Raw genomic sequence first — 23,703 nt, forward strand, 5'->3', positions numbered from 1 at the left:
ATATGCCTGCTCTGCAGAACACAGTCCAGCCAGAAGTCTTCATTAAATGTTCCAGTGCACACAATGTGGTAGTTGCGTGTTTGTGTGCTTGAGATTCTGGGAGATACCCTGTAGCTCATAAATACTGGAAAAGGACAGTTGCCATAGTAACGAAGTGCTGTTTAATGAATACCAAAGAACTGAAACTCATAGGACAGTCTTAAATGGCCAGAACATGAGTTACTGCTGCTGCTGTGGGCTTGCAAGCAACTTACATTCCATCCTCTCTAACAGAATTTCTAACAAGTTGGCCAATTTGACCCATCTCTGTCCTGACCATATGACACCACAAGATTTTGTCTTGGTACCGCATGAAAATCATACTCTGGATTTCTTCCCCCTGTCTCTAAGATATTCTACGGAATGGGCCACACATTTCGATAGGGAATGTGTCCTTAAATTTGAAGCTTTGCCCCAAGTAGTGAAGCGTTAGGACACATACCTCTGTCATAAGCAATAGACACTGGCTCAGTGAGCCGTCAAGCTGAATCCAGCAGACCCTTTTTACTTCTGAAAAAGGTGAATGCTCCATAAGCACCAAATGCAGTTTGTCATTATTGTGCAACGACACAGAGTGGCTACTGCAGCTGATTTCTGCGGGAACTTTTTACAGGCTGGGAACGTCTCAGGTAATCTTTCATTAGAATGTCCAAGCCTTCTCTGCAGTCTCGCACTCCCAATTCTCTCTCACTGTCCATCACCGCATGTCAGATTCCTCACCCTGAAATCATTCGGACTTTTACAGGTTTAAAAGAAAAAAAGCCTGGCTGCACTGCTCTTCATCCCCCGATCGCCCTCATTACTTCAATGCAGTTCATTTTTAAGGTTACAGATGCTGTTGCAAGCATACTCACTTCTACATGCCATCAATAAGTAATGAGAACAACAACAAAAAATGAAAACATCTATGTACCATGAAGCCAAAAATCATTAGCAAATGCATCCATTCTCCAGAGGCTGGCTTGTTCTTGCATAACCAGCAGCTCCACTGGCCTCTCCGGGGCCCCTATCTCAGTGTGGGCTGTGGGCGCCCCCTTCAGGGTCTGGGGTGAAATGCGCATTGATCTCATTTGGATACTAAGTCATCTGCTGAGCAATTGTTTTTGCTAAAACCTTTCAGGAAATTTCCAAGGAAAATTTTGGGCAACCTCTAATGGTGTGGTCAGACAGAAAGGCTTCACATCACCAGTCTTCAGCTAATGTTAAATCATATAGGTAAAACAAAAGGGAATATCTGCAAGAAAAAAAATGCCTATTGATATATCCATTTATTCATTCGATTAAACAATGCTTCCCAACTAGATGAGCTCTGCTTAAAATTGCTCTCGTCTGTAATAAACAAAATTAAAACTGGAGAGGGGCAGCCCATGACCTCCTCACCTTTCTACTCCCTTCCACAGTGTGAATCTGTTCTTTCTCTCATGTAATCCTGAGCCCTAACTGCTTTCTCCCAGATCCTCCCATGACTGCCTCCACTGACCTCACCTCCACGTTGTCAGGGCCACACGTCTCACTTGCTCTCCTCTCTAATGTGGTCCTATGCTGAGGACTGCACTAAGGCAAGAATGATCTTTCTTCCTTGAACATCAATGGCATCTTGCTTCTACCATTCATGTTATGTTCTTAACATATTCCTTAGATTGAGACTATTTGACTTTATATCTCATCTCTCTCCCTGCACTGTCCACTACCTAAAGGCAAGACCTGGATCTTGTACAAAGTTGACCTCACGCCTGGCTCACAGCGCTGCTCCTGGGCTGAGCGAGCGTGGGAAGGAAGGAGCACAGGAAAGCTGCTCTCCTTTAGCTCCATCTTCTCTAGAAGAGCTGCTCAACAAGCTCATTGCTCCCCAACCTCAGAAATGAAGGGGACACAAAGGAATTCAGACCAGCAGTTCCTCCTCCTTGCCTTGGATTTATCTTTATTCTTTTCTACTTGGTTTATCCGTACTCGTTCATCCTTTCAACCAACATTTACTGATAACTTGCAATAAGTTAAAAGCATGAGGTGAGGGAATGCTATTCTTCTTACTTTTCCTCTCATCGCAATTATTGCTGAGTAAAATCTTTCCAGTTTTCCTTTATGCCATTTCTTTATTTTTCCCCAGCTTTACGGAGATATACTTGACATACAACATTGTGTAAGATTAGGGTGTGCAAAGTGTTGATTTGATACACTTACATATTGGAAAATGATTACCATCGTAGTGTTAGCTAACACCTCTATCAAGTCACATAATTATCATTTCCTTTTGTGTTGAAAACGTTTAATATTTACTTTCTGAGCAACTTTCAAGTATATAATACAGTTCATGCCATTTCTTGATGACATCAGCCTTCCATGCAGTGTGGAAGGCTGTATCCTCCTCACTCACCTGTTCAACATTTATTGTGCTTCTACTCTGTGCTGAACTGGGCCAGGCCCTAGGGATACAGAATCAATTAAAACATAAACCTAGAGCATAATTCCCCACTCCTTAAGTGTGGGCTATGCAAAGTGACTTCCTTCTAACATTACAACACGGAAAGGGGAGGAAATGAGTAACTGTATGCTGGAGAAACCCAACAAACTCTAGCCAGCCAGCTGATCCAGGTCAACATCCGCAGTGACAAGTCACATGGCTAGCATGTACCCTTGAAAGGATGGGATGAAAATGGTACTTTACCTCTATGATCTTCCTCCCTAAACCCACAACCCCTGGCTAACAATGAGAAAAACACCAGAAAAATCATAACAGAGGGATGTTCTACAAAATGCCTGGCTAGTGCCCCTCAGAACTGTCAAGGTCATCAAAAACAAAGAAAGTCAGAGAAACGCTCACAGATCAGAGTTGCCTAAGGAAATGTGATGACTAAATGTAATGTGGTATCCTGGATGAGATGCTGGATGGGATCCTGGAACAGAAAAAGAACATTAGGTAAAAAATAAGAAAATCTGAATAAAGTATGGACTGTAGTTAATAATAACATATAAGCATTGGTTCATTCATTGTAACAAAGGTACCACAGTAATGTAAGATAGTAATAATGGGAACTGAGTGTGGGGTATATGAGAACACTGTACTATGCTGGCAACTTTTCGATAAATCTAAAACTTTCCTGAAATAAAAATAAAAAATGGGATTAGACTTGAAGAATGTTAATGAGGGAGAAAGACAGTGAATAAAGACTGTGGTACAGTATTGTGCAGTAGACAATAGAACTCAGCCTGCAAGGGGAGATGAGGCCGGCTGTGACAGTGGCGGGGTAGTGTCTAAGGACAGTGGGAAGCCGTGGATGATGTATGGACACTTAGAGAAGGCTAAAAATATTGTTGCACATCAGAAAAGTCCTAGTTGAGGTCATTAGCATAAATTCTGGTCAAGAACGGCCAACCTGGATTAGCAACTGTCTCATAAAAAGCAAGAATAGAGAAAGGCGGTCCTATGATCGACCTAGATAAGGAATCAGCACATGGTTTCTGCAGAATTCTCCGGCTTTTAATATGAACCATGATAAACACACTTTCTCCTTGTTCAAATATTCTTCTAAAATCCTTATTCTACGAAGCCTCCTCTTCAACTGCCCCTCCTTTCCTCTTTCCCACATTCTGCAATTTTCACATTGAAAAAGATGAATAATGATAGTGCAAAAAATTCTGCTGGTGGCTTAGAGAAAATTCTTAAATTAAAGGGTTGGAGAGGCAAGAGGCAGAGTAAGTCAAAGAAATCCAAAGGGAGCTATATCATTTCAATATATCTTGCCAAGTAAAGAGAACGTTTCTCCATTTTTCAAAAAGTTAGTAAAAACAGAAAAGAAAAACAAAAAGGTCTCCAGTCTTTTAAAAGAATCTGAGGGTCAGAGAAGTGGAACTCTGTGGCTCTTCGGCCCCCCTGGTCACTACGAGGCAAACAGCTGAGAAGACCTGAAAGTGAAAATGCACTCCAAAGAATGACACCAGCCAAGCTAGACAAAAAAAAGCAACCATAATAATCTACATCCTGTCTTCACGTAACACTTTCTTAGTTGACAAAGCATTTTCATGTATATTATCATGTGATTCTAACAAAAACCTTATGAGGTAGGTACAACAATTATTAATAATCTTATTTTACATATGAGAGGGTGGATATTCAGAGACCTTAAATGATCTGCCTAAGTCCCCCAGTCTGATACTGATGGAGCCAGAACCAGAACCTGCACATCAGGCTCTCGGGCTGTGCAGGTTTCCATTACACCCGGCGTCGGGGTGTGCACAATAGGCAGATGTAGATAAAGAAGACTGAGTGCTAATAATTAATGCCAATGTGTATCTTTACCCCAAAGAGACAAATATGAAAAGGTAAATATCTAATTTTCTGTTATCATTACTGTTATAAAGTGAAGGATAGATATTATATAAGAAATAGTAAAGAACTGATGAGAGAAAGAGCAGAAAGAAACCTAAAAGCACAGAGGCTCTTTAGCATGACCTTAAGTTAGTTATTCTTAGACTAGAAATGAGGGAAATTAAGCAGGTAATATATAGATGTTAAAAAAAAAAAGAAAAATTAAACATCTGGATCATTATGTGCTATTCTGAAACAACCGAACAGGAAAGGAAGGACAAAACAATGTTATAGAAATCAGTAGCTAAACTTGTGAGAAAGTGGTCTAAATTTATACAGTCTAAACACATGACTCAAAGAGACATAATCACAGCCTATAAATAGCCTCCAAGCAAGAATATATGTGGTAAATAAAGGAAGTGAATTATTCACCACCTTAGGTTCGGGTCATTTCTCTTTGTCCAGTCATCTGAGGAGGACGATGCTTTATGCCTCAGCTGGCGTCGTCCTCAGAAATGAAAACAGCCGAGGAGACTCGTAGGCTGGGTGCCGCTGGAGATACCCAGTGCAGGGTTAAAAAGAAGAAACACAGCGATGGGCTCCGCCAGCTCCCCACATTATTAGGAGTTAGACTGGATAGTCACATCACTCAACAGAGTATTTTCATTTCTCCCTCACCTTGGAAAATGAATAGTAGAGAATAGAATCAAATCCAAAAAAGTTTTTAGTCACTAGCCCACTTGATGGGAAGAAAGAGGGAATATGAACAATCAAGTATAATATAAAGTGCTCTCTTTGATGTCGGGAGATAGTATGCTACTGAATCTCATGAAAAGCGTGCAAGTTTGCAAAGTCAGACACTGGATCAGCATTCTTGGATCAAACCGTCACAGACGCTGTTGTGCTAAAGTTTCCCCATCGCCGTAAGCTGGTCCCGTTTGTCTCACCTCGTAAGTCACCTTTTAAATACCAAAGAATTTTTAAAAACCACTAAGAGCTGTGCAAATGCAAATTATTACTAATTATTATCATTATTATGACTCTCCCAGATGCTATGCTTCAAAAACACCATTTTTCACAAATATTTCTTCCACATGATAGTTTTCTCCCTTGTGAAATTTTCTAGGTATTCTGATTGTCATGATCTCCTAAACCACAAGTTATTTCAAAAGACCCAAACCTTGGCACAGCTTAAATTGTTTGAATTACAATGGAGATGAGCCTGGGCGGGGCCCTGCTGGGCATTCAACAGCCCTGGCAGAGTGATATTTAAAACATCAGGAGCCCTGGAAACACAGGACACTCGATCCATCCACAGACCAATCCAGACCAAGCAATTTTTTTCCATTGTCTTCCCAAGGACAATTTTTCTAGCCTAGGAGAGAAGCTGCCTGCATTTGGTTTTACTTGTCTTCATTTCTTATGCAGGGAGGGGAGTCTAGACCGTGTGATAACCAGGTATTTAGTCCTTAAGTGGGCAACAGTTTCTTGTTAACATAATAGCAAAGGCCTTGAGTTGTGCCTTGTTGGTATCTTAGGCCATTTATGTAAATAAGATGTTCATACCACCATTTACTGCATTGCAGGGATCATAAACAAAGACGAGGTGATACAGGTTTTAAAGGCTATTTGCAATGACCAGGGACGGCCAACTATGTGAACTGGTCCCTGAGCTGGGACAGCGCGTGCCCAGAAGAGAGTGTCAAGCTCAAAAAGGCAAGTATTTCTGAGGGAGTATGTGGGGCTTGTTTTAAGCTCATAGCAACGGTAGCCTATTGCTTCTCGAATGGTCTTCTTCTGCCAGAGGGTAGCCCAGGAGAACTTCAGCTGAAACCGGGTCTTCATGACAACACCACTCCCAAGAAACTATAGACTTTTGCTTACTACAATGAAAAACCTAAGAGACTTTGAAAATAAATGCCTATTCAATGAAGATAGAAGGTCCATTGTACCCCTGTTTACACATGTATGCTTGCACACACACACAGTGTCAAAGTGTGTAGGACTTTCACTATTAAAACTGCACAGTTTATAGAAAAACACAAATCAGGATGCAGGTGTTGTCTGTGTTAACATCCTGTAAGGAGAAACTAACAGAGTTTCAGCCTCTATTGAATGCTTTCCTGAGTTAGTGGAACTTGCCAAACCTGCAATATTAACATAGAATTATGGAAATTGGAAACAAAAAGCTGAAGTCTACTGGGAATGATAGGCTCAAGAGGAACTCAACTGGAAAATTTGGCTAACTAAAAGTGACATTCTTTGTGCTGAAATTTCTCTATCTGAAAGGTTTAAAAAGGCTGTAATTATTTCGAGTTTTTAATTCAGCCCTTTTCAAACCGAGCCTTTTATTTTCTTCACTGCTCTGTACCTTTCCTCCATGTGAACTCAGGCGTTGGCCAAGCACTGAAGTGGTAAATTCACGTTGGTTTTATACACATATCCATTTCCAGGGAATGGTATGCAACACAAATTTTGCATCCTTTATGCCGAGGAAAACAAAGGAATATTTGTACATCAAAAACTTTATCTTGTGCACAGGCTCAAAATACCTGAGCATGGCTAAAAAAATCACCTAATAAGAAATGGCTGATTAAGGCCAATGAATAATTTCTTTGCAAGTTAGTGCTTTTTCTCCACATGGAAGCCAAGGAATACAAGATGTTAGACTTACCTTGTGGCTTTTGGGTCCCAAATCACAATGTCAGCATCTGATCCCACAGCTATTCTTCCTTTTCTTGGATAGAGATTAAAGATTTTAGCTGCATTTGTGCTGGTAACTGCCACAAATTGGTTTTCATCCATTTTACCATTATGCTGTAAAACCATTGAAGGAAGAAAACGTATTTGTACTAATGATCAAATACTAGAAAATCTCCTATCAATAAAAGTACAAGTATCTCCTAGAGCCGAATAGTACTGCACCTGATTTCTTTCACTGTGAAGCTGAACACAGCTGTGGATGCTGATAAATCTTAAACAATCATAGTGATAATGATGAGGATGATGGGGTACCATATGGAAGCCTAAAGATAAACTGTCAAAAACCTATCAGCTTAAAAAAACACCCCCACTAATTTTTCCCACCCTTCCCAGAATCACCCGGACAACAGCTAAATGTTGGCAATAGCATTTTCAATTCTTGTTTAAAGTTTACTACTACATTTATCATCTGGCTTATTCATTGCAGACGAGATTTATGAGATGATCATGGAGACATTAGATGGAATTTTATAGAGTTAAAATGAGATAGACCTTTAAATTGGGTAATGTTGCTTTCAGAAAGAGGAAAAATCAACTCAAGAGGTTCAATTTTGTGCTATTGAAATTTACATGAACCAACAATCATGGACAGTCTATTCCAAGAGATTTTAATATGGACAAACTCTGGAGGGATGTAATCCCTCTAAAATGATTTTTTTTTTAAATGCTGAGAGTTGGGGCCCGCCCTGTGGCCAAGTGGTTAAAGTTTTACAAGCGCCGATTCAGCAGCGTGGGTTCATGGGTTTGGATCCTGGGTGCAGACCCATTGCACTCATCAGCCATGCTGTGGAGGCATCCAATGTACAAAGTGTAGGAAGATGGGCACAGATGTTAGCTCAGGGCGAATCTTCCTCACACACACAAAAAAATGTTGAGAGTCTATCCCTATGTACATTTATACGACAACAGCATCCTTAAGGTTTACTTAATTATCAAAGGATCCCTGTCTCAAAAAGTGATTAAGAGCCACACCCTGAAAGTAATATTCCCATAAGTAAACCACATTAAGTTTCAGAAAATAACATAGTTTCCTGTATGTTATTAAGAAATATTTGATCACTTTAAAGCCATTCATATACTTTATATATTATGAAAACCTGCTGTAATGAAGATACTCATTATAATAACACAAGTTCAGAGAGAAAAGCTGGACTGTCATCAAGAAAATCTAAGCAAAGAGAAAGAGAAGAGAAGTCATCTGGGATACTTAGAGTTAGGGTAGAGGAAAGGAGATGAAGAGGATGATTAGCAGAAGACAGGGCTATAGAGATACTTTGAAAACTGTTACATGTCAATTGATTGTTCAAATATTCTGCAAGTAATGGAGAAAGTTAAAGGGTTTTAGAGAGGAAAGCAGTATGAACAGATCTTCATTTTTTGTTTTTTGTAAAGACTGGCACTTGAGCTAACAACTGTTGCCAATCTTCTTTTTCTTCTTTTTTTTTCCTTCTCCCCAAAGTCCCCCAGTATATAGTTGTATATTCTAGTTGTGAGTGCCTCTGATTGAGCTATGTGGGACGCCACCTCAGCATGGCCTGACGAGCAGTGCCATGTCTGCACCCAGGATCCCTCCCGGCAAAACCCCAGGCCCATGAAGTGGAGCACAGGAACTTAACCACTTGGCCACAGGGCCAGCCCCTAGATCTTTGTTTTTGAAAGGTAACTCCAGTCCTGGAGGACAGAATAGATTGTAGCAAGCGAGAGACTGGAGGCAGAGGTAATAGCAGTAAGACTACTGCAATGGTCCAAATGAGAGATGGCCCTCAGACTACAGTGGGAGACATGAAAAGGAAATAAGGAGGGATTTTGCAAATAAAATTGACAAGACCTGGTAAATAATTAGAGTTAGAAGTGAGTAGTACATGTAGGGGATTCTGAGATGTGATTAATGTGTCATCTAAGGGAGGGTTTCTGAGAGATGGGTGAGAATGGCATGTCATTGGAGACCTCAGGTCTAACTGGGCAAGTCTCCAGGTGCTGCTCTTTGCAGCTACACATGCCCACTGGCTGGACAGGTTAACATACAAATATTTAACCATTCAATTCTCCATTTTCAGGGAGAAAATTTTAAATCATAGAGAGTCTTTTTCTAGACTTCAGATTATTATTTATGTGACCTCATACAGAAGTTTTTAAAATATGATATCCAAGCGCTCTTAAAAAGGGACAACTACAAAGATTTTGTGAAAAGGAGGCATGAACATAATAAAAATCCTTCATATATTTTCAATTACTCCAAGTATTTACACCAGTGACACATGAAGAACTGGGATTCAAGAACATGAGAAATCAAGTAGAAGGACCAAAACATTTCAAAGACGTCAAGAATAATACTTTGGGTACTCAATTTAAATTCATCTCCTACTCTCTGCAAAACGACGCAATGCATCTTCTAAACTAAACTATGCAGAGAAAGAAATTATTTCTTTGCTGATAGGATCCTGGAGGACGGGTGATGGCGGTGATGGTGTTGCCTTCCCAGTCTCCACTCTAATAAAAACAATCAAAAAGCTTCTCTATGAAGGTTTGTGGTACTCTGGTCCTAAAATGGGCTAGATCCTGGCTGAAGAATTAGGCCAATCAGCCTGGATCCTGTGAAACTCACCACGCCTTTTTCCCATATTACTGACATCCGGTCTTCAACACCATTCACTCCATTGGGAATCTTAGTAAAATCATCCTTTCCAAGAGCTTTCTGGCAGGTGTTGAAAGTGCAGTGGTCAGTCCCTGTTGTGGTTAGATCACCACTAAAAGAAAAACACACGAAAGTGATGGGGGTGTGTAGATAGAATATGTCAGGAGGAAACTACCGTAACCTTTCCTAATCTCCTGTTCCCCTTCTCGCCTGAAAGTCAGAAAACTGCAATGGAGAATGAGTAGCTTTTTCCAAGTACATATTTCACCCACCTCCATCTCTATTCTGGGAAGTACTTTTGGAGAATGCTACTCTTACAAGAAGCATGGTGATAGGTTCTAGGCTCAGCTCCATCACTTACTGGTTCTGTGATTATGAGCGTGTCCAATGCTCAGTTTCTCATCTAGAAATTGATAATTATATGTACTTGATGGTGATTATTTCAGGATCACTGGCAATAATGTAAGTGAAAATTCCTCTTGAGTAGAGTACTACACAAAGTTGCACCATGGTGAGCCACATGAACAGAGGCAGCCAAAGGGCAACATTGGGATGAGCGGAGATGTGACATTGGCTGAAGATATTGATGTCACCAGCAAGAGGAATCCTTTAACTTGTAAATAATCTCGGGGATGTAGAAGTGTGAAGGAGGAAAGAGGCTGAAAGGAAAGGGCAGGTGATATCTTGTACAGTCTGTTTGGAAAAGCTCTTTAACGTGGATCTGAGCATCTGTGAATGGGAGTGTCAAAATGTCCACAAATGGCGTAATTCTCAAGAAAAATGATCATAATCTCTGAAAATAGTTTGGATGGCCTTTCATGAGGATAATCTACTCGAGGGCAGGATTTTGCCTTGCACCCCTGCAGTGGCTCTGCCCTACATCATAACCAGTGGTACCTACACAACAGGCACATATGGTTCCCAGGTTACATCAGCATGGAAAAAAAATACAAGAATATTCTGAATGATAAAAATAAGGCGTAATGAAGAGACCTGGCCCTAGGCAATAACAGATAGAAAAGAAAAGGAGAAAATCAGAAAGGAGTAAAATTTCAGGAGAAACTATCTGATTTCTCTGTGTCTAGGGAACGTTTGACACCATATCATAAAATAATTAAGCGAATGCTTTTTGGTCTCCAGATGAGGGTCTCCCAGGGCCTGTCAGGTGAAGGAGAAGAGAAGAGGAAGAGGAATAGAACAGAATAAGTCAAGTAGAACAGGAGGTCAATGGAAGGTCCAGATGGTAGGACAAGATCTCCTACACTCAAACCCGAGACTCGTAAAACATCTTATTTTGACAAAACACTTCACAATCATCTGCTAAATAATTACTTAGCCAATAGATTCATGAGGAAGTCAGGCGTTGAAGGGTCCGGTCGCAGGGGTGGACCCATAACATAGTGGGCTGCGTGGTGCCATTCTTTATTCCAGTAGTGAGTACCATCGGTGCCGAGACTTGCCGCTATGGGTTCTCCATAGACCACCTTCCCTGGAAAGTTCAAAGGAAGCATTCAGTGCCTTAATTTGTTCTTAAGAGAACCATTTGACAAACAAATAAATGTTAGTGTTCTTGGTCCTAGCAAAGGAGAACACCAATCCCAAACTATAATTTACCTTTATGAACAGGATTTAAAAATCAAAACTGTTGACTGAGTTCCAGTCAATGTGCATTGCATGTTGTGGTAGATGATTGTACTCACTCACTGAGGTTAGACTTGGCCACATGACTTACTTTGGCCAATTAAATATGAATGGAAGTGACATGTCTGCTTCCAAGCAGGAGTTGTTGAAACCACAAAGAGCTCTGCCATCCCCATTTTCCCTCTGTCATGAGACTGATAGAGGCTATTCCTTCAGTTGTGTCTCAGAATGAAGAGAATATGGAGCAGACACAGAGCCAGCCCATGATGGACATGCGTATCAAGGAGAAATAGATCTCTGTAGTTGAAAGCCATTGATATTTTAGATCCATTTGTTACTGCAGCATAACCTAGAGACAGTTGGCTGATACATGTGCCATTCTAATAGAATCTTCTCAAAAACCCTATCTAGTAAAGGCTGTTATTATCTCCATTAAAAGATGAGGATAAAGCTTATGGGGTTAAATAACTTCTCTACAGTTACATTACATGCACTCAAAATAGAAGGAGCAGAAGAGGAGGATTTGAATGCAGGCATTTCAATTCCAGTGGTCCTATCTTCTATCCTATAGTACCCTGATGACAATTATCATATGGTCATATGGAGTTCAACCATGATATATCTTTGTTGCAAACAGATTGATAATCTTTTCACACTCTTAAGAAAATAAAAGTCTAAAAACTTATATTAAATAAAAGAACATGCAGATAATAAAATTGTAGCCAGAAATGCATATTTAAAAAATCATGCAAATGAGGCCATCAAAAGCACACAATGTTAGAAAAGTTAATAGTGCACAGTGAATTTGAATTTAAAATCAGAATCCTATCTCTGATTAGCATTTGTCAGAATAACAGATTCACTGGCATCAACTTGATCGTATCCACGCAGTCATAAAGGGGAGTGCACAGAAAAGAGATGCTGGCATACAAAATTAGTTCACTCTGGTTAATCAGATGCCAGATTTTAGTTAAAATCCTGATATATAACTGAAATTAACTGGTTTCCTCAGAGAGTGCTGACCGTGGATGGCCACCAGATGTCTGAGTCATATTAAATTGGAATGTAGCACCCTATTATCTCACAGATCATTTCTTCCCCAGACTGGCCACTTTCCTCCAGCACACCTAGGAATTTGAAAAACTATGAAAGCAAGGCTTGTTGAAGCCTAAGAAACTAAACTTCTTAAGTAACGAAGGATCAGACTGTGCTCAATAAAATTTATCCCCACGGACTTTGCCACTGCTAAGATCCTTCTCTTTCATGAGGCACTCACCCTACATGAACCCCATCCCCCTCCTGTTTCTTAGGGTCCTAGTCCTAGAAAAGAGGAAATACTGTTACCATCTTGTTGTGGTGTGTAGAACAAGAAGCAATCATTTTTAACGTGAACTAAGAGACAATGTACTATTTACTAGATAGATAACAGGATGGACACAATATTTTATTTGCAGGTATGAAGAGACCTTCCTATTCCAAGGGAACTTCTTACAGATGCTTGGACAATGAGAAAGACTTGATCCGCAATCACTTTACAAACTGCCAACTCAGGATTTTCCATGGTGCTTCATCACAGAGGAAAGATTCTTATCACATGTTCTACTCAATCATCTGGCCCATCAAGGTGCTACGGGAATACAGTTCCAAAGTTCTACAATTTTAATAGCTCTCAGGAAAAATTAAAAGTGTCAGCATCTACCAGGAGTCTGGCAGGACTGTTTCGAAACCAGATGACAGGTAATTTCCTCAGAAGGCCTTAGTGTTTTTAAAATGTGACAGGCCACTTTTTTGGTATACACAACAAGCTCTTCCTTAACTGGGCTATTTTCAACTGTCTCCTCATTAAGCATCTGTAAATATGAAAAAGAAAAAGAAAAAGTAGAAATTCCTAAGTGCTCTTCCCTCTATTTCACAATGGTTCTAAGACATTTTCAAAGAATTAAACAGCATGCAAGAGTAAAAATGGGAAGGAAAACAAGGAGTCTGGATAATCCATAAGTTGGAGAATCAAACTGGATAATTCAGCATAATTGTGGGTTCTGTTAGATTTGGATCAGAAAAAGTAATGATAGAAATAGCTAACAAAAGTATAGCACTCTAGGGGCCAGCCTGGTGGCGTAGCGGTTAAGTTCGCACGTTATGCTTCGGCAGCCCCGGGTTGTCAGTTCGGATCCTGGTTGCAGACATGGTACCGTTTGGCAAGCCATGCTGTGGTAGGCATCCCCCATGTAAAGTAGAGGAAGATGAGCACAGATGTTAGCTCAGGGCCAGTCTTCCTCAGCAAAAAGAGGAGGATTGGCGGCAGATGTTAGCTCAGGGCTAATCTTCCTCAAAAAAAAAAAGTATAGCACTCTATGTAGTTTGCAAATATTGCTTGAAGGTCATATCTCATTTGACCTGCACGACAACCTTCATGCTGGTTTGACAGATCGAACCGACGCTCAATGAGACTAACTAATTTGCCCAAGACACATGGGTAGCAAGTAGTACACTAAAATTAGAATCTTCGTACTCTGGTATCATATCATACGTATGCACTATGTTACTAGGAAAAGTGTTATTTTTCATTTCTTGGTAAAGATCATGTATTTTTAAATGTTTAAGTCAACCACAAGCTATTTGTGGATGTGGGTGAGCAATTTTCCAATTTCACTTACTGGTTTCACTTACTACGCTGAACAGGTTAGTAATGAAAAGTGCTGTCTCCATCCTCGTCTGATACTCTCCTGACTCCATTTGAGACTAGATGGCTTCAGCAACTCTTGGGAGATAGTACATCTTCATCATTAATCTCCTCTCACTGTCTCAGCAAGATTCACATTACACTGTACCCTGTCCACCCATACACGTTCCCTCCTTCTTTCTCCATCCTTTCGCTCAAAACCAAAAAGGACTCTGCACTTATGATGCAATCTCTCATTTAAAAGAGTTTTGCCCTTGGAGAGATTCTAAAGATTTCAAAATAATGAAGCACATCAAACCAATCCAAACTCCCCCAACCAGACAACTAGCTTATTAGATGAAAGTGATAGAGAGGATGTTAAAACCTTGTCCGGATTTGGGAGCAGCAGTTAACCGAGTCACAGGATCTGTTAGAGAAGGGTGAAAGATGCGGACAAGCTGACCCAGGTGCCCGGGAGTGGAACAACTGGCTGCCCAACAGAAAGCCAAACATATTTATAAAAATAATTTTTCCTAGCTAGAAGGATAGAGTAGAACCTTCCTGGGCTCTGTTTCAATTCAAAATATTACATTTACAAAGGAAGAAGATAACTGAGAAAGAAAATACACAGAAGCAGCATAACAGAATAGATTATAAAGATTTAGATTCAAATCTTGATTTTACTACTTTTTAGTTGGAGACCTTGTACAGGATGAGTCCTTGCTCTTAGTCTCAGTTTTTCTCATCATGAAATGGGATCATAACGTCCCTCTAGCGTGGCAATTTTGTGAAGATCAAATAAATTAATGTATGCGAAAGTACCTAGCATCTTCCTGGGACTCTGGAGTCACTTCGTGTTATGGGCTGAATTGTGTCCCTTGCCAAAATTCAAACGTTAAAGTCCTAACCCCTAGTATCTCAGAATGTGACTGTATCTGGAGACAGGGTCTTCTATAGAGGTAATTAAGTTAAAGTGAGGTCATTGGGGTGGGCCCTGACCCCATATGCCTGGGGTCCTTAGAAGAAGAGGAGATTTGGACACAGATACACACGGAGGGAAGACACAGGGAGAAAATGGTCATCTACAAACTAAGGAGAGAGGCCTGGAACGCAGCCTTCCTTCGCTGCCCCCGAACGAACAACCCTGCTAACACTTTCATCTCGGATTCCAGACTCCAGAATTGTGAGAAAATAAATTTCTGTTGTTCAAGCCACCTAGTCTGGGGTACTTTGTTACAGCGGCCCCAGCAAACTACTATGGTCCACAAATGTTAGTTTCCTTATGGCTACACCATTCTACTTTAAAAAATGTTTTTGCATGGCCAGTTTTCAACTGCTTTGCAATTAGAAGGTGAAAAAATTTAAATTTAAAGGAGAAACGGGGTGTTCAGATGATCATGTACAAGAAAGAAAAAAGAAATCCTGAGACTAAAATCCACCTTGACTCAGCCACACATTAACCCTTTCTTAGGAACAGCACTGATCACCAAGCATCAGGTCATCATACTCATGTAAAGGAGATTTGGTTTACTCTTAGTCAGCACTAACAAGCAGTGGTCAGCGTGACCACATGGGAAAGGAATGGCCACAGGGTGGCCCCTTCTCCTCCTTATTCCTCAAATGCAAGAGGAACATATGGGGCCAGTGTTTAAATAAAATGGAAAATAGGACATCTAAAACCTCTCTGCAAGAGAAGTTTGTATTTTATAGCAATAAACCTGGAACATAGAGCTTTCTCCAATAAGGAAAACCCAAACTCCAACGAAACCAAATCAAACAAACAAAAACCCAACCACAATGGAGCCCAGTTCACTGTAAGCTACTTGAGAACCAAAATTATCTTAATCAACTTTGCAACACTACTGTCAAGAGCACAGTGCCTAGCATCTATTTGGTGTCCAATAACTTGTTTTTTTATGAAAAGTATAAAGAAAACATTTATCAATAAGTTCAAATGAGTCATATTTATACCCTAAAGATAGGAATATGGATATAAAAATAGAGTTGAACTTTATTAGGACAAGTTAAGCTGGAAACTAAAAAAAAAAAGCTCTGAAAATTTCAGTCATAATTGGGAAGCAAATTATAACAGATATATACCAACTAGAGCATTAAATAAGTTGCTGAGAGAAATCACCACCATTCTAAGCAAAGTACCAGAAAAATAGTGAATCCATATCCTTGCGTGTGAAAGTTCTACTGGGAGGTGAGGAGGAGAGGTGAGCAATATATGTTTTTAAAAGACTATCAATAATTCCACATGCCAATATGTGGCAAGAGGAAGATGTATAATCAAAGCTACTCAAACCAAAATAAAAAGTGTCACTGAGGCCAACGGCACATCAGGAGACGTAAACTATTTGGACAAAGACTAGACTGTGGTGATTGAAAGAGGTCTGGGCTGGGCAGACTGGAACTTCCACATGACACACAGTTACAACTGGTCTGTCCCACTTTACACTTGGGCATGCAGCAAGAGCGGCAGATTCTGCTTCTAAAAGAAAAGGGTAACATCCTACGCACAGTCTTTTGATTCTCTTGCCTCATTTTTGCAAAAGTGGCTTCTCACAGGAAGGATGCAAACTAACCTAGTTCTAGTTACTGAACTTAGATTAACTAAGACTTAAAATAAGCATGAAATGGAAATTCCTTGCAAACTGTCAAAAGCAACTCGGTTTTTAATGGCTTGAACATGAATGTCTTATTCTTTTTCCTGTAACGTGCTTTTTACTTTCTATCGCAGGTGCTGAATACCAAAAGAAAGGATCAGGGTGGGAATTAAGGGAAACCTAAGGATCAAATGAAAGTTGGTGAACTGGACATGCATTCCAGTCACTTCCTTCTCAGTTCACATCTAAACACTAGTGAAGACAGACGAAAGATGAACAACATCCAGGCGGCGTTGAGAATGAAAGAGGAACCAGGGCTGACCAGAGGTTTTGATAGATTTTAGGAAGACAGAAAGCAGATGGGATGGCAACAGCTAATAAAGGAAAGTAGAGAGCACTACACTTGAGCTCGAAGGAGTAGACAGTACCAGAAAAAACATTCTTCCTCAGGTGGAAAGAGCAGTTAAAGTGAGGAAAAGAGGATGCTTTGGGGCAGTTGGCATCCATCCTCACCTCTGCCTGGGGAACAAAGCTTCCTAAGGTGGTGTTGGTGCTACAGGGTCAAGCCTCCCCACCGGAAATTGAAGATTACCAGTGACCATGCCCCACTTACATTCACAAAGCTCACAGCCAGTGCTCTCATGTGGGGCCAGGCCCTGCTCAGGAAACAGACCTACACAGCAGCAGAGGAAATCCACTCCAGCTCCCCCTCTAATCTCCTGAACTGTCCAGTCGTGAATACAGACAGCCTAGGATCACCAGACACTTGAAGAAAAAACAAACACAAAAAGAAGGGCCAAGATGGTAAAAAACCAAAAAATTGACTCAGCAAGAAACAGAGATAATCCAGAAAGAGAAAAGTTGTTAAAAATCTTCATTAGTATTCTCAAAGAGATCAAGAAGATAATGTATCCTTTAAAATAAAAAAAATAAGTAACTGTGGAAAAAAATAGCTATCAGAGAGCAAGAAATTTTTCTTGGAAATAAAAATATCACTACCAAAACAAAACTTTATCAGAAGGGCAGAAGAAGTAAACAAAAACCTTTTCTAAAATGCAGAGCAAAACCTTCCGTTTTTTTTAAGTTGAAAATAGTTAAAGGACACGGAGGATTAATGAAAAGGTCTGACAGGGGATGTTCCAGGAGAAGGAACAGAGAAAATCAACATAGAGGAAATAATAGGAGAAAAAATTTCAGAATCAAGATCAGTCTTCAGGTTGAAACAGGCCTCTGTACATGAAGGCATTTAAAAGATGTACTGCTAAACATATTCTTAATGAAATTTCTGGACTTCTAAGATGAAGAGGAAAAATAAAAATCTTCCAGATGGTGAAAAAAGTTAATAACAAAGAACAAGAATTTTATTGGCATGTGTCTGTTCATCAGTAACACTGGATGCCAGAAGAGAGTGAAATGGTACCCTTGTAATTCAGAAGGAAATAATTCCAAACCTAGAATTCTATGCCCATTAAAGTTGCCAAAAAAGCTGAAGATAAGGAACCAGAAAATTTCCCTTCCAAAACTCTTACTTTAAAAATTACCTGAGAATCTTCAAGATAATTCAAGAAACAGGGAGATAGAGAAACAAGAAACAGTATATCCAACCTAGGATGCTCTGAAAAGAAATCCTAGGATGACATCTCTACAGCAGAAATGGAAAGTAACCATCAAAAATAAAACAGAAAGTCGAAAGATTCTCCTAAAAAGAATCTCTGCAAGAAGAGCTGATCTCATTCAATACGAGCTGATTCCACTCAATAGAAGGTGGGATGAAGAAGCTGGAAAATCTTCATGATATGGTAAAGAAGGTACATGTTTCTTTTCTAAACCTATTTTAAAAAGAGCTAATTGGAAAAATTCCAAGGGAAAAAAGATTTTACAAGACAATAATGGTCTAAATATGTAGCAAACTAAAATAAGGCATGCTTTTAATCTTATTGGAGTGTGGGAAAGGAAACCCACTTGACCTTGACACTTGGCAATTGCTGCTCCAAGAGTTAATTGGAATAACGTTAGCTTGTACTCCAAGGTAGTGATAGAAATTTCTCTGAGGTTCTCTTCTCACTAACTGTTTCTACAGAGACTATTTCCACAATCTTACATTTTCACAGTTCTAAATTTTAGACTTAACCTAACAAAGCATGAAAGACCTAATCATAGTTCCAGAACCAACTGAAAATGCTGTAATCACCGATCGTGTAAAGATAATAATACAGCTGACAGAAGTCAAGAGGAGGAGAGAGGGTAATGCAGGGAGTCTAAATTCATTTTCAGCCTAATAGAGAATGAAGAGATACCACTAAAAATAATAGCCAAAACACATACACTTAAGTATATTATGTGAAGTGACTATTATTACTAGCAAAACTCAGGTGAGAGGTAAGATTTACATGAGTTAAATTGCTCATTTTTCATAGTTGAGAGTCAAGTGATACTGTTAAAAATTATGTCACTACCTACAAAATTAGGGTTTAGAATTTTGGAGATAACCACCCAAAAAACTAAAGACAGATATGATTAAAAATCTCTAGTTCCAAGGACTGAGCTGAGGCAGGTAGAGGACATTTACTTTCCATTTAATGCATTCTTGATCATTTCCATTCCCAGCATGTTTTTCTTTCAATAATGATTTAAAAAATAACAAAATGATAATGTTTAAATAAATTTTTTAAATGTAAGGACAAAACCAAAACCAAAACCAATTAGGTATAAACTTGACATCTGCATTTCCCAATTCTGTAAGCCAATTTCGCCTTGAAGATAGTGGAGAGTAATGGAAAAGACTGGGGCTTTGGGCTCAGCTGGACGTGGGCTTCAATTCCAGGTTCAGGACTTACTAGTAAAGTGATCTTGGGCTTAATTTACCAAACTTCCCCAAGCCTCAATTTCGTCAGTCACAAAACAGTGATACAATTTATCTTGAAGCCTTGGTTATGACAATTTAAAAAGATAATGTATACTAAAATGCATTGATGAGATAGTGCATAATAAAACCCAAAGTGAGATAAGATATATTAAAACATGTGCCGGGCACATATTAAGCCCTGGACAATCTTGTTATAATCACTAACCCTCATGTTGCTCTCTTCTGGGTGTAGAGTTGGTAATTCAACAATAAAATAAAACTTAATAGCATTGTATTTCTAGGCCACTACAATAAAGACAATGAATAATTGGCTATCTTTTGTGCCTCCTGGAGCAGTGACTCTCAAACTTTAACATGCCTGTGAGTCAGCTGGGGTTCTAGTTACAAGCGCACACTCTGATTCAGTGGCTCTGGGATGGGGTCCGTGGGTCTGGATGGGATCCGGGGGTTTGCAGTTCTACGAGCTCTCAGGGGATGTTGAGGCTGCATTCTTGGGATCCCATTCTAAACAGCAAGACCCTCAATGATAGAACTGGCCGGCAAAGGTGTTTAAAGATTGGAAATATTCGTATTATAAATCTGTAAGGCTGAATTGTTTCTTATTTAAACAAGATAAAAATTAACAGATTTGTATTGCTCTTTTATATTCAGAAATTATGTTAGATAATGAATGAGTGCAGATAGAGTAGATGAATCTTCTGTAAAACATCAGCGTGACCCACCAGGTCTTGTCACTCTGTACTCCTCAGGGCCCTGTCCTTGGGGTAGCTGATGTGGTCAGCATGTGAACAGCTGGGCACCGTTCACGTCCGGTCCTCCCCCGCTCCTTCCGTTCCTGCTGGGTCACAGGCCGGGGTGGGAAATCTCTCATGCTAATTTATTCCAGAGCTCTGCTGCCTCTTTGACAATTGTGCATTACAGTATTTTCGCAAGTGTCATGACAGTAAGTCTGACTCCATCAGAAAATTTGGGTGACATTTTAAATACTCCAAATTTATAATCCCTTTGGAAGGAAAGTTAGCAATATCCAGACAGGATCTATGCATCCACCCTTTGAACCAGCCAGCCCACTTCTAGGACCCTACCCTGAGGATACCCTTTTGTGGTAGGCAGAATAATGGCGCCCCAAAGATGTCCACGTCCTAATCCCCTTAACCTGGGACTATGTGACCCTACATGGCAAAAGGGCTTTCACAGATGTGATTAAATCAAGGACTTGAGACAGGCGATTATCCTGGATTAATCAGGTGGGCTCAATGTAAGCCCAGGGTTCTTAAAGGAGAAGAGAAAGGTGGAAGAGGAGAGCAGAATACTGCAAAGTTCTCAACTCGCCGTTGCTGGCTTTGAAGATGGAGAATGGGGACATGAGCCAGGGAGTGTGGTTGGTCTCCAGAAGCTGGAAAAGGCAAGGAAAAGGATTCGCACTAGAGCCTCCAGAAAGGAACACAGCCCTGCCGGCAACTTGGTTTTATCCCAGTGAGACCTGTGTCAGCCTCTGACTTCCAGAACTATAAGATAATAAATTTGTGTTGTTTTAAGCCACTAAGTTTGCAATAATTTATTACAGCCGCAATTGAAAACGAATACACCTTCCACATATGAAGTAGCATGTGCGTAAGGCCGTCACTACTGTTTTATTTGTAACAGCTAAAGATTGGAAACAACCCAAATGTCCATCAGTAGGGGACTAGTTGAGCAAATACAATGGCACACTCTGTAGAAAAGAATGAAGAAACTCTACACCTAATATGAGCCAACCTTTAGGACATATTTTCAAGTAGAAAAAAAGCAAGATACAGAACACTATGTATTTTACCTTTCATGTAGGAAAGAGAAGTAAGAATATACATATATTCTGTTTTTGTAAAGAGAAACACTATATAGATAGGCAAAAAATAAATTAATAAAAATAATTATGTATGATGTGGAATGCAGGAGCTAGGGAAGGAATAAGACTTCTCTGAGAACACATTTTTTAAACATATAATCTTGACTTCTGGATCACGTAAATGTTTTACATATTCAAAAAAATAAAATAAAGTTTTAAAATAAAATTAAAATGTCCATACTTAAGTTTAATAGTTTTCTGCCTATGATTTACATTCTAAAACCTCCCCCAGCTTTTTACTTTGCTCCAAATGGAATTTTATCCTCATGCAAAATAAATACCCAAGATCAGGAAACTGTTTCCTGCCAGAACTGTCAAAATCGTAGTTTGCTGGTGGGTTGATTGCTCATTTCTGCTGATTTTGCTTTTCCTTAAATCATATTCTGACATTATGGACCTGATTGACAGGCTGTAGGACATGGTACATGACCAATAAAGCAAGTAATTATAGGACCAATTTCACAGAGTTAGCAACAGCGCCAGCTGGTGGCAAAAACCTAATACTGTAATTTAAAAATTGCAGTAATTTCTTTTTGAAGTGCTGTTCTCTTTTTCATGTTCTGAAATTGATGTTATATGTGGGGGAAAAAAGCAACCAGAAATGATTGGTAAAGACCTTATTAGCACCTGTGTGACACTGAGTTTACTCTTAACATATTTATGGATTACATTTTAAAAATGCATTCAGCTTGCACAAAGTCCATATTGAACTTTCATGCAACAAGAAGCAATTCAGAAAAAATTTATTTTAGTGTCAATTATAGGCATTATAAAACTATTTTCATAGTGTTTATAATCCATATTATGAAAATGCAGCTAGTTTCAGTTTAAACAAACAAACGAACAGCCAGGAAGATTTACAAGACTATTTCCAATTATTCAGGTTCCTAAAAGTGAGACAGTAAAAACTACCAGCAGATCCCAGGTGGGTCTAAAGTCATTGAATTAAATTCACCTTATTTGTTTGTTGTCCTTCCGTTATCAATACTTGCAGATGAATGAAATTATTTCTCTGCCCAATTCTTATCAAAAGTAGAAGCTTTTCTCTTTCTTTTAAGGTGACTATTTACATATTAAATTGAACCAAGTAACTGAGGCAATTAGGCAATTTGGGACAAAAATAACTTTGGTTGTAAAACCTTAAAATAATTGTCATGAAAACACTATTTGGATAACTGCTTCAATTGCACCAACACCCAAGTTGCTATTGGACAAATCAACTCAACTCAAAAGAAATTAGTTGAGCACCTGCCATGTGCCCTGCCCCATCCTGATCCAGGTTCTGGAGGGATAGAGGAGATGCCTAAGACACAAGGAAGCCTTTTTAAAGGAAACTGGAGACTCCACATTTAGCCATCAGATTAAAAAGTGGGCTGCTCGTGGTGTTCAAGAGGGAGACTCTTGGATGCAGGAAATGTCTTGAGGTTCCAAGGACAGTGAAGAAATAACCTGAAGGAGAGAAGCAGTCATGAAGACGAGCAAAAAGGAGGACAAAAATAGACATGCACGATGAACGAAAACAGAAAGGATGCTAACAAGAAGGGAGGGAGAAAAGTTGTGGAAATTCATGTGCAACTTTCTCATAAGCAAAAGCAGAGGGTGCATTACTCTACCTCACTCCTTAGCTAATCCTGAGTTACCAGGGAGGTTAGCGCTCAGGAATTACCATCTCTCCTCGCATCCGCGATCACCTTTGCAGCAGACTTGCTCATCACGTGTACGATGTAGAGAGGGCAGTTCACAGCGCTGGCTATGGTGATGGCTCTCAGCGTGGCCTCTGCCTCCACCGCTTCAGGGCGGCACAGCTCGTGGCCCTCAGGGCCTGTTATCCCCAATGACAACATCTTCTTCACTCCCTAAAAAGGCAGCAGGAACATATACACAGGCAAGAAAGTTTACTAATGAGAAATGCCATTATTTTATTGTAAAATAAATACACTGCCAGGCTTTCAGATCTGTGTAGACACAGTGTGTGGGGCCAGCCCTGCTGCCTAGTGGTTAAGTTTGGTGTGCTCTGTTTTGGTGGCCTGGGTTTGGTTCCCGGGCACAGACCTACACCATTCATTGGTGGCCATGCTATGGCAGCAACCTACATGCAAAATAGAGGAACACTGGCAATAGACATTAGCTCAGGTAGCATCTTCCTCAGCAAAATAGACAAATAAATCATTAAATTAAAATAAAAAGCTTTGCCACAGCATGTATATTTGGTAAAAGTGATTTTGATACTGTGATAGTACATGTTAATTTTTCATATGCATATTTCACAATTAAATTATTTTTATTGAAAAAGT

The 23,703-nt window shown here is 39.7% G+C and overlaps 1 protein-coding gene across 1 annotated transcript in view; it reads right to left on the minus strand.

The window, feature by feature from the left end:
* DPYS (dihydropyrimidinase) overlaps positions 1-23,703 on the minus strand; it is a 76,394-nt gene that overhangs the window by 33,121 nt on the left and 19,570 nt on the right. Inside the window, exons 4-7 of the mRNA XM_014868658.3 lie at positions 23,076-23,265; positions 11,076-11,232; positions 9,714-9,855; positions 7,020-7,162 (exon numbers count right to left, since the gene is read on the minus strand). Of these exons, the coding sequence (XP_014724144.1) occupies positions 7,020-7,162; positions 9,714-9,855; positions 11,076-11,232; positions 23,076-23,265 (632 nt within the window). The remainder of the gene's footprint in view (positions 1-7,019; positions 7,163-9,713; positions 9,856-11,075; positions 11,233-23,075; positions 23,266-23,703) is intronic.

This window comes from Equus asinus, chromosome 12, assembly GCF_041296235.1.
Source record: "Equus asinus isolate D_3611 breed Donkey chromosome 12, EquAss-T2T_v2, whole genome shotgun sequence".
Classification (NCBI taxonomy): domain Eukaryota; kingdom Metazoa; phylum Chordata; class Mammalia; order Perissodactyla; family Equidae; genus Equus; species Equus asinus.